The 16,738-nt window shown below is 37.5% G+C and overlaps 1 protein-coding gene across 2 annotated transcripts in view; it reads left to right on the forward strand.

The window, feature by feature from the left end:
- Nucleotides 1–16,738, forward strand: part of LOC126248172 (DDB1- and CUL4-associated factor 7) — a 135,072-nt gene that overhangs the window by 73,494 nt on the left and 44,840 nt on the right. Inside the window, exon 4 of one of the 2 annotated variants that reach the window (XM_049948939.1) lies at nucleotides 12,215–12,319. In XM_049948939.1, coding sequence (XP_049804896.1) covers nucleotides 12,215–12,319 — 105 coding nt within the window. The remainder of the gene's footprint in view (nucleotides 1–12,214; nucleotides 12,320–16,738) is intronic. The other variant, XM_049948940.1, reaches the window with a different exon arrangement.

The following is a 16,738-nucleotide window of genomic DNA, read 5'->3' on the forward strand; positions in this document are numbered from 1 at the left end:
AAACACGTTAAGTAAAATCGACATTATTTGTAATGAACTACTTTTTGATCTAGAAAGCAAGCCAAATTGTAAATATATTTCACTGATGGTGTTTTATTTTAATAAAATGAAATGATTTGGTGACAAAATGTGCATTTTCTTGTAGTTGCAAAGATGGATTTAAAATACCTTCAGTATTTATAAAGCAGCTATGGACAATATGGCCACACAAATGAAATTAATGTTTCAAATTAATATATAAACAGTGTTTTAAACAGCAAACCTATGCCTTAACAAACTGTAGTTAGGCAGGAACCTAGTAGCACAACTCACGAGCAGCAATGAAAATTATGTTCTTGCTTGTCAAGAATACTTGGCTGTTTATTTCTGAATATGTTGCAGTTTCCATCGTTCATGGGTGGAGCCCTTAAAACTGCCACAGCTCTACAGTGTTGCTGATGTTCAAGATTGGCTACAGTGTTACTCCAAAGTTGTAAGATTTCTGCCAATTCAGCTGTAGGAAGCTGAGGGGACACAGTCTTGTTGACATTAGTAGGCTTATTTTGTCAGTGCTGTAAGAATTGTAAATTGTAGCAATCAGTAATGGAGGCAAATTAACAGCTACAGTACTTCAGTGCAACACACTTATGTATTGTACGGTTGATAGTACAAAAAGTGGTGGGGCAGTATCACAGCCACCATAAAGTCCTGTACGGCACTGATGCAAATGAACCCAAACATGCCATTTTCCTGGATTATGTTGAGAACACGCGGAAGAGGAATTATTACTTGAAATTCATTCTAAGACAAAAAAGATATTAAGAAAAGAGGAATTATCTGAATGGGATGAAAATCAGTGAATACGATTTACATGTATGAACAAACAAATGATTACAATTTCAGAAAAACTGGATGATTTATTCAAGAGGAAGGGCTTTACAAATTGAATAAGTCAATAACGCATTGGTAGATCTCTAGTCCTTATGCAAGTAGTTATTTGGCTTGGCATTGATTGATAGAGTTGTTGGATGTCCTCCTGGGGATAACATGCCAAAGTCTTTCCAATTGGCATGTTAGATTGTCAAAATCCCAAGATTGATGGAGGGTCCAGCATGTAATGCTCCAAACATTCTCAGCTGGAGAGAGATCCTGCGACCTACCTGGCCAAAGTAGGGTTTGGCAAGCACAAAGACAAGCAGTAGTAACTCTTGCTCTGTGTGAGCGGGCATTATCTTGCTGAAATATAAGCCCAGAATGACTTGCCATGAAGGACAATAAAATAGGATGTAGACTATTGTCAATTTACCGCTGTGCTGTAGAGGTGTCACAGGTGACAGCCAGGGGGAGGGGGGTTCCTGCTATGAAAGTAAATGGCACCCTAGATAATCACTTCAGGTTGTTTGGCCATGTGGTGTACGACCACTGTCCAGGGCATCTCCAGACATGTCTTTGCTGGTCATCGGGTGTCAGTTTGAGACAGGACTCATCAGTGAAGACAATTCTGCCCCAGTCAATGAGATTCCATGCTGAATACGTTTCTGGAGATGCCCCTGACAGCAGTGGGATATCAGCCTGACTGTCGCTCCCCATATGGCTGGATGACCCGGAATGATGGTCTGGGGTGGCATGTCATTTTGTAGCAGGACCCCTTTTGTTGCTATCCGCAAACACCCTTACAGCACAGCGGTACATTTATGATATTCTATGCCCCATTTTGTTATCATTCATAGCTAGCCATCCTGGGCTTACATTTCAGCAAGATAATGGCCGCCCAACACAACAAGAGTTTCTACTGCTTGTCTTTGCAAACTCTATTTTGGCCAGCAAGGTTGCCAGATCTCTCCCCAACTGAAAACGTTAGGAACATTATGGGCTGGGCCCTCCAACAATATCGGGATTTTGACGATCTAACACACCAATTTGGAATGAGATCCCTCAGGAGGACATCCAACGACTCTAAGAATCAATGCCAAGCCAAATAACTGCTTGCTCAAGGGCCAGAGGTGGACCAACACATTATTGACTTGTTCAATTTGTGAAGCTCTTTCTCTTGAATGAATCATACAATTTTTCTGAAATTGCGATCATTTGTTTGTAGTTGTTGTTGTATAATAAATTCCATCAAAGTTTAACAGAATGATGAATTTTGTCAAAGGTTGATTTTTCAGTCAATGCAGCAGCTGAAGCAAGAACATTAACGCTTTCTTATGATTGTACAATTTAATTGGGTCGAGGAGAGACTACCCTCAGCAACTCAGTGATTTAATTTGGCTTAACACACTATTTGATTCAGAAGTAATTACTGTGAAATACCTCAGGTCATTAAGCCTTAGTTTTTGAAAAAATAGATAATCATAACACATATAATTTTGTATTATTGTTCAGGCAGCCTCTTCCTGAACTTTTGTCTGGAGAGTACGTTGGGCAACAAATACCATGGAAACAATCAAAACTTGAGACTTTCTGCACTTTGCACGTAGAATAAAAGACACTTTGATGCATGCACATTTCTTTTGCCTAATAGATGCTGGAAGAGAAACTGATTATGTTCATGAAAATGCATCTGTTTGTTAATAGTTACTAGTAAGCAACTGCCTGAATGGTGACACAAAATATGTTTTGTAATTATGTAACCATGTGTGTATTAATCTTACTTATGTTGTTTTATTATCCTGTAATTATTGCACAGTTTAAAATTAATCCTCAATTTTATTAAGTAATTTTAATTATCTGCGAGAAAAATAAGAATACTAAGCTTGGGTATTTGAACCCACAACATCCTGGTAAGAACTGTAATTGCTACATCAAATCTTCAGTTGTAAACAGTAATAAAATGTTATTCTGAGATAATTTATCAAATTAAGATGCTATTCCTGCATGTGGTGTCAGTATTTCACTGTATTGTCTAAAAGACAAATATGGTGAGGTACGTCTATCATTGTACCATTTATTCTACAATAGCCAATATCAGTACAACATTCAAGGTTCGGGTTCCTGAACAGCTTTTTTTATGAGAGATGCTGGGTCATTCCATGCCAAGTGGTCTAGAGGTTCCTGCGTGACCACCATGGATTTTGATGAAGTTTTGTATGAATAGTTGCACATGTGCCCAGTGAACATTGGTAAAGTTTCATAATCATTAGTTCAATACTTCTGGAGATACTGTCATCTGTTTGACCCCATAGTGCAGTTACCAGCAGTGCACCTGTGAATTCCGACAACTTTGAGACATAATATCTCTGGTAATGTTTTCGTGAAAGAAAGAAAACTAGGCCATCTTGTACAATCTTTTGCATTCTCATAAGTGAAATATTTAAAGAAAGGATTTCCTGAGTGATGGACAATTTGAAGTAAAGTTGACCAAAAAAATAAGTGCTCAAGGGGGGGGGGGGGGAACAAAAAAAAAGTGAAGGTTAGAATTTTATCTCTCTGGAAGTAATTAAGAGATACATGTGAAACCTTGCACATAATAACGTACTAATACAAGGTCTTAGAATATGAAATTTCATCCTCCTAGTCCTTTCCAATTATTTACCAATTGAGGGCAAAGTTGACGAGTTTTCAAAAAATGCTAAAAATATCTATTTCTGGCCCACTTTTACAAAACAGTCTTCTGAAAACACATTTCAATCATTTTCATTCAAAAGACCAAGTCCTAAACCACTTAAATACTATATTTAGTTTTCAATCCCAGTATATAAGCCCTTAAAAAAAGACTAGGTGGAGGTGCATCGAAAATGGGTCTGTATTTTCCTGGTACGCAGATTAAATCTGACAACTTTTATTATGTTATAAAATTGTTTTGTAGTCTTTGAGGAAGCCAATATCAGTTTTTTGCTATAATTACAGGATCAAACTGGTTATAAACTTCACAATCTAACTGTGCGTTATGAAGGTGATGGCGATTATGATAGTAAAATTGTTACACAACTGTTGCAGCACACATTGTATAAATAGTCTCTAGGTCTGTCACAGTGTGTAAATTTTGGTGAAGTTCACAGCAGTCTCCCTGACATTTTTTGGAATGAATTCATGTTATAGAGAGTGATTAGTATGTATTTTTATTGTATAATGCTATTGATACGCTAGTTTAATTCTGGTTTAAGGTGTAACGTACTGTGTGTTGGCATAGTTTGTGGTTAATGTGAAGTAGTAGTGTTCATACGAAAAATTGACATTTGTATAAGTGTCAGAGGCCAAAGCTAAAGGAGGTCTCATTTAGGATCCCAAGCTTATATTTACTTCAAACTACTTGAATCTCTTGTGTTGCAATACGAAGTATGGTTTTTAGGTGCTTTACAACATGGTATTTCGAATGAAAATAATTTGAAAGGGCTTTCAGAAGATCCCTTTTTTGTAAAAGTGGGCCAGATATAGCCATTTTTGACATTTTTAGAAGAATCACCAACTTTGCCCTCAGTTTGTAAACAATTGGAAAGCATTGGGAGAATGAAATTTTATATTCTAAGACCTTGTATTGGTAAGTTGTTATGTGCAAAGTTCCAGGTTTATCCCGCAGTTAATTCTAGAGATATAAAAAGTTAAAGTTCACATCCCCCCCCCTTACCCCCTCTTACCCTCCTAACCCCCCCCCCCCAGCATCTATTTCTTTCAGCCGACTTTGGTTCAAATTATCCATATGCTAATAGCTCAGGAAATCTCTTTTTATTAATTCACTTAAGAGAGCACAGAAAGTTGTACGCAGTGGTCAAGTTTTATTTCATACAAAAAAATATTGTGTTTCAAAGTTGAAAGTTGCTGAAAACTCACATCTGCACTATGGGCTCAAATAAATGTCTGTCTATCCAGAAGTATTGAATTAATGATTGTGAAACTTTACCAATGTTCATGGGAAGCATGTGCAAATGTTCAGACAAAATTTCAGCAAAATTCATGATGGTCACGTAGGTACTTTTTCCAAAATTAGAGCATTTGGCATATGATGGCCCTGCTGCATTGTCAGTGTCAGTAATTTATTCATCCAATGATCATTTTTCAGTGATATAAGATCTTTCAGCTTCATACAAGGCCCGGCCGAAGTGGCCGTGCGGTTAAAGGCGCTGCAGTCTGGAACCGCAAGACCGCTACGGTCGCAGGTTCGAATCCTGCCTAGGGCATGGATGTTTGTGATGTCCTTAGGTTAGTTAGGTTTCACTAGTTCTAAGTTCTAGGGGACTAATGACCTCAGCAGTTGAGTCCCATAGTGCTCAGAGCCATTTGAACCATTTTTTTTTTTTTTTTTCATACAAGGAAAACATAAGCATGTATGCAGACATATAAATATACATTTGTTCAATGAGGGTAGGACAGGGCAGGACAGGTGGTAGGCCATGGCCTTATGGAAAGAAACATCCCAGCATTTGTCTGAAGTGATTTAGGAAAATTATGGAAAACCTAAATCGGGATGTTCAGACAGCATAAGCCTAAGCTAGGTGTTAAAACACATCACAGCAATATCCCTTTGAGAAATCAGTATTTTCCACCACAAATAATGGTTCAGTACAAGTGTATAGGCCTCATGATGTCAGTTTCAACTTCAAATATATCTGCAAGTCATCTCACTGTAACTGTGTGTCTGTGGCAGCTTGGGGCTGAAAGTGTTCCTGTGTACTTAAGATGCTTTGCAGGTCAGATGGACAACTTGATGCTGCCCAGTATACTCGTAATATGGATAATATTATGATTGTATCAGTGTGACAACTATATCCCAAGGGATTACTCTGTTTCCTGCAGGGTCATTGTGCAGCACAAATGTCAACTATGATGCTGCAGTGGTTTGCAGAACAGAATGAGATTTCTCTTATTGACTGGTACTCCCCTGCACAAAATCTCAGCTCCACAGAATGCGTATGAGTGGACATGAAACAGAGCATACAAGAAAACTGGTGTGATTGTGTGGCAAGAACCCGTAAAGAAACTGGGATGTAGCCCTAGCTGTCTGGAAGGAGGTAGCAGAAAATGAAAGAATTGTCTCATTTCATAGACTCATTTCTGCATAGGATGCAGCTAGTCATCGAAGTGCAAGACATTTGCATGGAATATTACTGTTAAAGAAACTTCATGCTGTGCCCTTTTTAGGATTGAAAAAATTGCTGAATGTGGGATTAGCCCAGAATCCTGATATTTTATAGTTGCATAGAAGTCTGTTGATTAAGTCACAGAACTACAAAGTCACTATACTGAGTTCTGTGATATTTAGGTGTTTCTTTCTTAGGTATTTCTTTTCTATTTTCCTAGGAATTACATGGAGCTGATTTTCTTGTGAGTTTTTAGAGTGTATGTGCTTGATGACGAGTGCTGATAAGGTGTAATGCTTCATTCACACCCAGTTACAAATGTCCTTCACTTTTGTGAGTTGTACTGTGCACTCTGGACTGTGATGGGCCCCTGTGTAATGTGGCAGACGATTCAAATTTGAACCACTATCACTTTTTGCGCTAGTCAGATGTACATGGCTGAAAATGAAGCACAATATCATTCATTCTTGTCCATTAAACACTTCTGAACAAAATGTTAGTGTCCACATATTTACTAAAATTTTAACCATTCTAAGCAGGTATCAGTATCTTGAGACTATATCTGGAGAGAATATTTTGCTCAGTATGTATTTTTTTTACTGGAATTAGTCTCGGTTATCAGCACAAGAATACAAGATTTCTTGTAACTGTGCTCTAGTCTTCCTCAAATTTTTTGGTCTGTTGCAGGAATCATATTTGAGAATGTTTGTGTCTTGGCTATCATTATGTTTGTTCTGTTTTGGTATTGATTGCATTCTTTTCACATATCCCAAATAATAAATAATCTTTCTGTTCCATTATTATTATTATTATTATTATTATTATTATTATTATTACTCTCTTCACTCTGGAATGACTACACAGTTCCCCTTGCTAGTGATTTTATACAACAGTCGACTATTTCTTCAAAATGTGTACCATTCTTCCAACAGAGTTCCTCTTCTTGAACTTCCTCTTACTCTCATTCTTGACTGTATACAACACACACTTATTTTTCTGCTCATTACATTAGCTGTATTTTGTTTCCTCCAAACCCAGTGAATAACTGGGTTTGCCTTTTAAGTTATTACAAATGGCCACTAGATGGCACTGTCAAGACATGACATTACTATTGCTTTAAAATTTGTCATTTTTTGTTGCTAAAACAATAGCAGATCAGAAATGGACTGAGTAGTTTGTTTGCATTGAGCATTTCAAAAAACAGTGTTACAGAGAAATGGAAATTTCATCTGTAGGTTTTCATGGAATGACCTTTTATAATTTTCATAAAGCCCTATATCAGTATCAGTGCCTTGGCTCACTGTGTTCAGTTTATAAATGTAGAAGGAAAGTTCTAATTGAATGTACAAAATTTTGGACAGAAGACCACTCACCCAGGGCTTTCCAATGAAAACTTCTGCAGTGTAGTTGAAACAACCTGGGGAATGTGGGGGTCTGCCCCCATATTTTCAAAGCCCTGAAGAGGGACAGTTGTTGTGGCTGTCAATTTGCTACAGACTAAGAGGTACACGACTGGGTATAGGTGCATGAATAGGTTGATCATTGGCCCATAAGCAGTCACAAACATTTTTCGATGAGGCAGTTGGTTGTCTCGTCTCACAGTGGGATAAGTGTATTAACAGTTATGTTCATTACTTTTGAAATAGTAAACAGTTTACTTACTTTTTTCCATCTATTTCATTTTCATTTGTTTGCCCCTGATTTGTTCAATATCTTGCCAAACTGCATTATTTGTGGAAATATATCACTTTCATTGCTCATGTTCATTATTGTTGTTGGAACTCTTTATAAGTTTGATGTTATCATTATAATTGGACCTACATTTCTGGTGATTTTAATTTTTCTACGACTTTTCAGTTAACAACAAAGTTATTTCAGACTGCTGGGGTGATTCAATTTCAATGTGCTTTTTTTGTTACTTCCTGCTCTCTGGAGGATTTACTGTACCTTTTCAATGTCTACATTGACAGAGTGTTTGAACTGATGTTTCGATTAGGTGTTGCAACTTCAGATTGTCACTGTTACTATTTCTCTAAGTAATACATGGAGCAATATGTTCAAAATTGTAGTTGTTATGACCTAATAAAATCTTTCTACATCCTATAAATATCTCTGCTGCATTAGTGGGCAAGAAACCAATTCTAAATACTTCCTCAGAATAGATATCATTTGTAACTAATCACATTCCGACCGTATGTTGTTGTCATCAAAATATAATTTTTAGTACTGTCTTCATCTAGTATGTAGGTTAAATCTGTAACTTGTTAAAATGGATTCATTATGCCTCATGGTCTTAAACAAAGCCACAGCTGATCACCTGCTCTATTTCTCATATATGTGACTTTCTTTTTTCTGTGCATTTAGCTGACAAATCGCATATCATTGTAATAATGATCCAGCGATGTATAAATTACTATACAATACTATTCTGGTTATGAAGCTGATTTCTGTAAAATCTATTTGTGTTTTTGTACTTTATTTTTGCACTACTGCTCTTCTGAAATTTCTATGGCAATAGGTGGAACGATAATGAAATTGTGTGTGGCTTTCCATACTATATATTTCACAGTTGTTAAACACTGCCACGAATTGAAACAATAATGAAGTACTTATTGAGCCAAATAAGTTGTGCATAATGCTGCACACCAGTATTGGCAGAGAGTGCCCACACAAAAAAATGTTGATGTGGAACTCAGTGAATCAATGTAGATCACAACTAGATCACTGATACTGACCCCCCACAACCTGTGGGTTGTGCCAATATCCAACCACCAAACATCAGACACAAATCTGCAATGAAAAAGGAGTGGAAGGAGATAGGAAACCAGTGCGATCTCCCTATTCATTCTCATTTACACACAAAGGATCGGACTCACTCTAAAACCACCCATGATTAGAAATTTCTAAGGAGAAAAGGAACTGGCAGGAGCACTGGTAAAGTAACACCCTGCACAATGGATTCCTTATTGCTGACGTGACCATAAACGTTCGTGGTTTTGACCTTCCAAGATTCTGGAGGAGCTTAAGTAGAATAGGTACTGGAATGGGTTGCCACAAAAGCTTGGTTACAAAATGGGATCTTGCAAGTGATCCTTTCTGTGAGTGTGGTGGAATTAAAACTGTGGACCATATTATAAAATGTGTAATTTTGGTTTCAAAGGAGGGCGAATTGGACATCCACAGTGACTCTGGAGAAGCCCTCCAGTGGCAGAGTAATTTTCAGTGTGCCATTTGACTGTAGTATGTATAGCATACATCTTAGCTCATTAGTAAACTTTGGCATATTATTATTATTATTATTATTATTATTATTATTATTCCATAATGAGATTTTCACTCTGCAGCAGAGTGTGCGTTGATGTGACACTTCCTGGTAGATTAAAACTGTGTGCTGGATCGAGACTCGAACTCGGGACCTTTGCATTAGGAAGGTAGGAGACGAGGTACTGGCAGAAGTAAAGCCATGAGGACGGGGTGCAAGTCGTGCTTGGGTAACTCAGATGGTAGAGCACTTGCCCAGGAAAGGCAAAGGTCCAGAATTATAGTCTCGGTCTGGCACAATGTTAATCTGCCAGAAAGTTTCATTATTATTATTATTATTATTATTATTATTATTTATCATTTCTTTAGCCACATGAATTTTGTGCTTTTCAGTTCAGATGTGCTACCTGTTTGCTTAATTTTTTTCAAATGTTATTTGGTTCATTGTGATTTGTGTTTTATACTTTGTTATGTATTGTTTCTCATTAGGCAGTTTTTTTGTTTAAATTGTCTTCATCATGTCAAACGAATACCCAAGATTAAATGAACCATCAGTTGCCAACTATTTCATAAGGCCCTGTTTGTTTAAATCTACTTTCGACTGTGGAATATTTCATTACAATTCACCAGCATTTTGAAGACAAACCATGTTGTACTACTTGACCTCTTCTTTTTTTAATAATGTAGCAAAAATGAGACACACAAATAAAATTCAGGAAGTATTAAAAGTACATCATTACCTTTTGTGCTACAGTATGTTGTTTTAGCAAGCCAAACTGACATGCAACGTGGCTGTCCTGTGTGTGTGGGTGTCCTTTTTACTGTCTGCTGCTTCAGTGTCTCTTCCTGAGGGACTGCTTAGAAATTCACACCTTGTTATATCTCATCAATACTTGTTATATATATTGATTCCAGCTATCCACAGTTTAAGACAACACTTACCCAAGTATCACAATGTGCTTAGAGCTCATATTAAATCGAAATAGTAAGTGGTATGTATTGAGTCCTTAGAAGGCAGAGATACACAAACATGTACAGTTTACACATTTATTCAGAACACATGTTGCATTAGCACTAACACTGTGCCATACTCATTGTTGCTGTTTCAGCCATAATCTTATGACCAGCACATTGTGAGCCAGGAAGGACTGTCTTTCCCTAAGATCAACAGCTTGCTAAAAAAGCTTGTTCCATGACAGCGAGCAGGCAGTGACCCAGCTGCCAAAAGCTTTTTGTAATTTGCATCCACTTGTACTAATGTAAGCTAGATATTAGCACTTCAGTGGCTGGCAAGTGCTGCAGAAACAGTTTTCGTCTTTTCCAACATTTAAAAATTTATTATCTCTCTATCTTTAGCACTTACAGCTTGTGCATCATCGAAGAACAGTAATAAAAACAAGAAAACTGTCACCTGCAGTAAGTAATAAGACAGATGCATGTTGCACGTATCAGAACTATTTCTTAAAGTGCTCCAGAATGAGTCTCTTACTCTGCAGCATAGTGTGCACCATTTTGAAACTTCCTGCTTGATTTTGTCTCCCATTCTGAAACACAATTTTAATGTTCCAGCAAGTTTCAAGATAGTTCTCAATATGTTCTAGAGTAAAAGATTTCTTCTGGAAACAGTCTCAGGGGCTGTGGCTAAGCTGTTTCCTGTGCAGTACCCTTCTTCCAGGAGTGTTAGTCCAGCAAGATATACATGAGAGCTTCTGTGAAGTGTGGAAAGTAGTAGAGGTACAAGCAGAAGTGAAGATAGAGCAAAAGTTATGCCTCAATAGGTCGGCCAGTAAGAGCATAGGCAACAAAAGGCGTGCTTCCAGTGTGGCACACAGTTTTAAATTACCTGGAAGTGTTAATAAAAATACTGTTCTAAAACCGTCATTCTCTGACTTTTCAGTAGCTGATAGACGTCCAATTATAGTTCCTCATTTTTATATCAGGAGCTTTTCTGTAGTAATTATGTGAATCTACTGGTGCCCAACTTTAAGGACAAAAGGGTCTCACAATAGACATTTTTGAGAAGTGGGATATTGAATATGTTGACAATCCTATGTTATTCACAGAACTTTTACCAACTAGTCATCATATAATATTTGCTGAACAGTCTAAATTGGCAGAGGCTTGAAGACAGACCCAAGCAATCATTCTTTAACCTTGTGTTCATAACTGAGATAAGGCTATCTGACATTGCTAGTAGTGTAACTGTGTACTGTGGTACTCAACTTGAGTCCACTAGAATGTGTGTAGCTACACAGTTAGGTAAGAATGCTGCCACTCAGTGTCCAGCTTTGTACCAGAAATAATGGAAGTAAGTCAATGGAAAGCAAACCCATGCACCAGATTGAATCCGTGAAGGAAGATCTAGTACTCAGATCTTCTGCAAGTATTTTCTGATGCTGAATTAGCCAGGGCAGGCCCACAGGAGTGATGGTATCCCGGTGTTCCAGAGGAGCATTTACCGCAGAATGTGATACGTGTCGGAGAGTTTTGTCTGTAAGTTCCAGCAGAATTTCTGAGTGGTCTTGAGCAAGGACACATAAGTGTACCTTCTAAATAATTGTTGCCACACTCCTTTACATTGAATTTCAATTCCTTTGGTGACACTGCATCAGTTGTGTTATTTCCTTGTTGTTATCCTATTGTATGTTGTCTGTAATTCAATTTTCCTTTCGTGCCTCATCTGAATGTGCACCTTTAATCCTTCAAACATTGGTGATAAATTCTGTGCAATATTGTGAGTGGTATTAATTAAATTAATAAAACTAGTCCATTAAAATGATGACTGATAGATTTATTTTGGTATTAGTTAATGCTGTACTACCATTTAATGAACTAGGCAAATTATGTTTAAGTGGTGATGGAGATATTAACCTTTAACTCAAAAAGTATGGACTGCCCTACACTAAGTTGTCTTCATTTAATTTTTTCTTTTCTAAAGATGTATCTGTTTTCCACAGAAAGGTGTTTTTCCAGACCTGCTTGCGACAAGTGGTGACTACCTCCGTGTTTGGCGTGCAGGAGAACCAGAAACAAGGCTAGAATGTGTGCTGAACAATGTAAGAGTGAGTGTGGTGTTGACAACACCTTCCAGTATTTGTTGCTGTATTCACCAGTTTTTACCCCATCACATTAATCACTGTTACTAATTTTTCTGTGACTTTTATTACAATGCATCAATAAACCTGGGTCTTTCATAGCTCAGTTGTCTAATTGCGATTGCTTTTGCACAGACTGTAAATATCAACATGTGAGTATTCTGCATGTGTATTTATATTCTCTTTTAATGCTTTCATTTAAAAGCTTCATAAATATTTTCAAGAAAGTTACTTCACAATTTCTCAGTTATAAATTAACAATTCATATTTCTCTTAAGAATGATCCACACTGTGAAGGAATGACTGTGATGTGACAACTTTTGAATCTATTATGATGTTACAAATCTGGGGCAGTTTGTTGTTAAGTGCGCGCAAGTATTTATCAGCAAGAAATTGAATGGATTTTAAAGAAACAGGTATCCTTAAGCTAATTCGATAAAAGATCTTTAATTTGTGGAAGCTACCGACATGTCAAACATTGAGTCTCTCTGCATCAGTGTTTTCATGGACACAAGTCGAGTATTTCACAGGCCCTAGTGATTCTAGCTTCATTTTTATGAAGACTGATGTGTATTACCATTTCCTCAATTTAAAACTGAAATTTTATTGATTAGTCAGCTCAAGACTCTGAAACAGAACTAGTGTCACTCGGTTAAATACAAAAGTATGGTCTGAAAAATCATGGTTTAATGCTGAGTTATATGTCAAGCAACTGTTTTTTTTTAACCAGTTTTAAGCTTGGAATGTAACATCATTGGATTCCTGTGTCCCAATAATAGATTAAAAATTAAAATGATTTGTTAAAAATTTAAATGATTTGTGAACAGTCAATGCCACAGTCAATGCCATGAAATAAAGGCATCATTATCGGGCTTCACTATTTTGTATTTATTCATGGCCACCGTGCGTGTACCTGATGCTTTACCAGAGTTAATGGTTGGTGGTTGGAACAATGTGTGGCACATGGAGTCTTTTGTAGCTCTGTGTGTGTGTTGACCCCATGCGCCATGGTAACACGTTACAGTAACTAAGCAGCATGCAAGCTGAGATACTGTGTAAGGGGTGTGACAGGTTGTCATTAATTACAGTACGTGACTGTAGTTGAAATGAAATTCAATCAATGTTCAGTTTATTTCATCCAAATACAGTTGTAGAACAGTAAATGTTCAGTGGTGGAGCAGATGCAATATTTCACTAAGTCTGTTCACATGGAAGCATAGCACTTATTTCAGTAATAGTGTCAAAAGTCCATCACAGCCTATACCCCACTTAAGTTCCCCACACTGTCTCAGAAATAACAGCAACAATCCATCTATAATTTTGAGGTTGTGCCAGTAGCTAAAAGCATTAGTATTTCGTTGGTATGTCATGAAATGACGAAGTCTAAGACCTATGACTGAATTTTCTGTAACTGTTGGTTTCATTTAATAATGCTAAGTCCAGATGACTTATGCTTACAAAGTATGAGACTGATTTGATGAAAATGTAAATACCTGCACCCTCAACTTGCCGTCCAATGTGCGACACATGCCATGTTCATGACATCAAAAACTAGAGGGGCCCCAACTTCCATGCTTCAGAAATAAACTCCTCCTCACCACTCATCAGAAAATTGATTCATTCTGCTCACAAACTGCATTTTTGGTATGCTTATTACAAATTACATTCTATAGAAAAATTTTGTTCTGGTCACCAGTCTGAAGACTGGTTTGATGCAGCCCTCCTTGGTTATCCATCCTGTGTGAGCATCTTAATTTCTGCATAACTGCTGGCACCTATGTGCATCTTGAACATACTGTAGTATAGCCATGCTCTTCCTCTATGCTTTTTACCCCGCACACTTTCCTCCATTACCAAACTGATGATTCCTTAATGCCTCAGGATGTGTTCTGTCAACTGATCCCATCTTTTAGTTGAGTTGTGCTACAGATTCCTTTTCTCCCCAATTTGATTCAGTAGCTCCTCATTAGTTATCTAACCTACACATCTAAACTTAAGGATGCTTCTGTAGATCCACATTTCAAGATATTCTATTCTCCTTTTGTCTGTAGTGTTTATTGTCCATATTACACATCAATACGAGGCTACACTGTACACAAATGCTTTTAGAACAGACTTCCTGACATTTAAATATATGGGGTGAGTCAAGAAGGACTTTACGACTTTGAAATGGTACAGAGATTTAGTGAGATAACTTACAGAATTGGTAGATGTGCTATTTTGTAGCAAACAACCTCAAGTTTCCAGAATGAGATTTTCACTCTGCAGCGGAGTGTGCGCTGATATGAAATTAACTGGCAGATTAAAACTGTGTGCCGGACTGAGACTCGAACTCCCGAGTTCGAGTCTCGGTCCGGCACACAGTTTTAATCTGCCAGGAAGTTTCAACCTCAAGTATGATTCACATAGTGCATTAGTACTCCACTCTGCCACCAGGAACACCAGTGTAGTGCACAGTTAAAATGGCTACTTTCTCTGGAGCGCAGTGTGCTTGCATTGGTACCTTGCTCCCCAGGTTGGACACCACTGTATTTCTTTCTCTGGGGTATCATTAAAGACTGTGTGTATGTTCTGCTCATACTGCACACTGCCATTGCATAAGTTATGCCTGATTTTCTGCTACGAGTGTGGGATGGTTGTCGCATCACAAATGGTAGTCACAGCAAACCAAAATGACACCTGACACTTTTATGAGGAACTTGAGGTTGTTTGCTACAAAATGACGCATCTATCAATTCAATAAGTTATCTCAATAAATTTTTATATCATCCCAAAGTTGTAAAGTCCTTTTTGACTCACCCAATGTATCAATCCGGATTGAATTTGAGTTCATTCCATTACCCTTGTTTTACTTTTTTTGATGGTCAACTTATAACTTGTTTTCAGGACACTCTCCATTCCATTCAACTGCTCTTCTGGTTACTGAAGGAAAATACACTGGATGACAGCATAGTTTTGTTGAAACTGGTCATCCAATAAAATGCCTTTTTAGCAGTCTTGACTTGTGAAGTTTTCGTCAGTTACCATACATTTCAGAACACCCCCAGATTGACCAGGTGATGAGTATAAAAACTGCTCTTCCATATTGTTTGCCACCTCTGATAGAATTACTATATTGTTGGCAAACCTTAGATTTTATTTCTTCTTCTTAACTTTGTTTCACTTTACAAATTTCTCTTCGGTTTCCTTCACAGCTTCCTCCATTAACAAATTGAATAACATTGTAGATAGGCTACAATCCAGTTCCACTCCCTTCTTCTCAACCATTGCTTCCCACTTCGACTGTTGCAACTGCAGTCTGGCTTCTGTACAAGCTGTAGATAACCTTTTGCTCCCTGTATTTTATCCCTTTTACCTTCAGAATCTCAAAGGGAATATTTCAGAAAACCTCTCTCAAAATCTACAAATGCTGTTAAATAGGTTTATCTTCCTTCATCCTTTGTTCTAAACTAAGTCAAACAGTCTGTAATGCCTCGTGTTTTCCCGTATTTTCCTAAACTCAAACTGCTATACTGAGGGGCCATTACTATTAGTCTTTCAGCTCTTCTGTAAATATTTTATGTCAATATTTTCCATCCATGACTTCTTAAACTGTCAACAGCTGCCTTCGCTGGAAATGGAAATACAGTGGTCTGCAAAACTTAAAGAGGGAAGTAACCGTTGCACGATGTATCAGTGCCAAATAACATAGGTCCTTGATAGGGTGCCAAATCTTCTGGGATACCTGCAAAACCTGGAATTCTCAGCGAATTACATTTTACCTGGAAAAATCAGGGACATCTCGGGGAATTTTTAAAATCTCAAGGAATTCCGTGTTTTTAAGCTAGCACTGGAATTTAATTTTATTGTGTGTTATAAATCACAAATTCTAAAATACTTAATATTTCAAAGTGTGTTAATTATATATAAGTATTATTCCATACAATGAAATGAAATGCTGGGGAAGCTCAGCCAACAAGACGCAAGTCTCGCCAGTTGATGCCACGTTGCGCAACTTGCTTGTCAATGAACAAGAAAATCTCCGACCCAGCTGGGAATCGTACCCAGGCCCACTGCATGGTAGTCAGACGCGCTGATCACTCAGCTAAGGCAGCAAACTATTACATAAATTATCAGTGTTTAAATACTGCAATTAAACTGCTGCTTATGACAAGTATATCTCAGCCAACAAGAAACGAAATTCATTACTGTGACACCCCCCCCCCCCCAGCATTAATTTATCAGGGATTTTCTTACTATTCCAACATGCTCCCCTGACCTTGAATTCTCAGGGGATTAATTTTTTATTTTTTTCCCCCAAGTATAAGTAGCCACCCTGAATGAAGCTTGGAACATACAATAGAATGAACCCCTACAGTATAGTACAGAAGGTAACTGAAAGAAATA

Source organism: Schistocerca nitens, chromosome 3, assembly GCF_023898315.1.
Source record: "Schistocerca nitens isolate TAMUIC-IGC-003100 chromosome 3, iqSchNite1.1, whole genome shotgun sequence".
In the NCBI taxonomy this organism is placed as follows: domain Eukaryota; kingdom Metazoa; phylum Arthropoda; class Insecta; order Orthoptera; family Acrididae; genus Schistocerca; species Schistocerca nitens.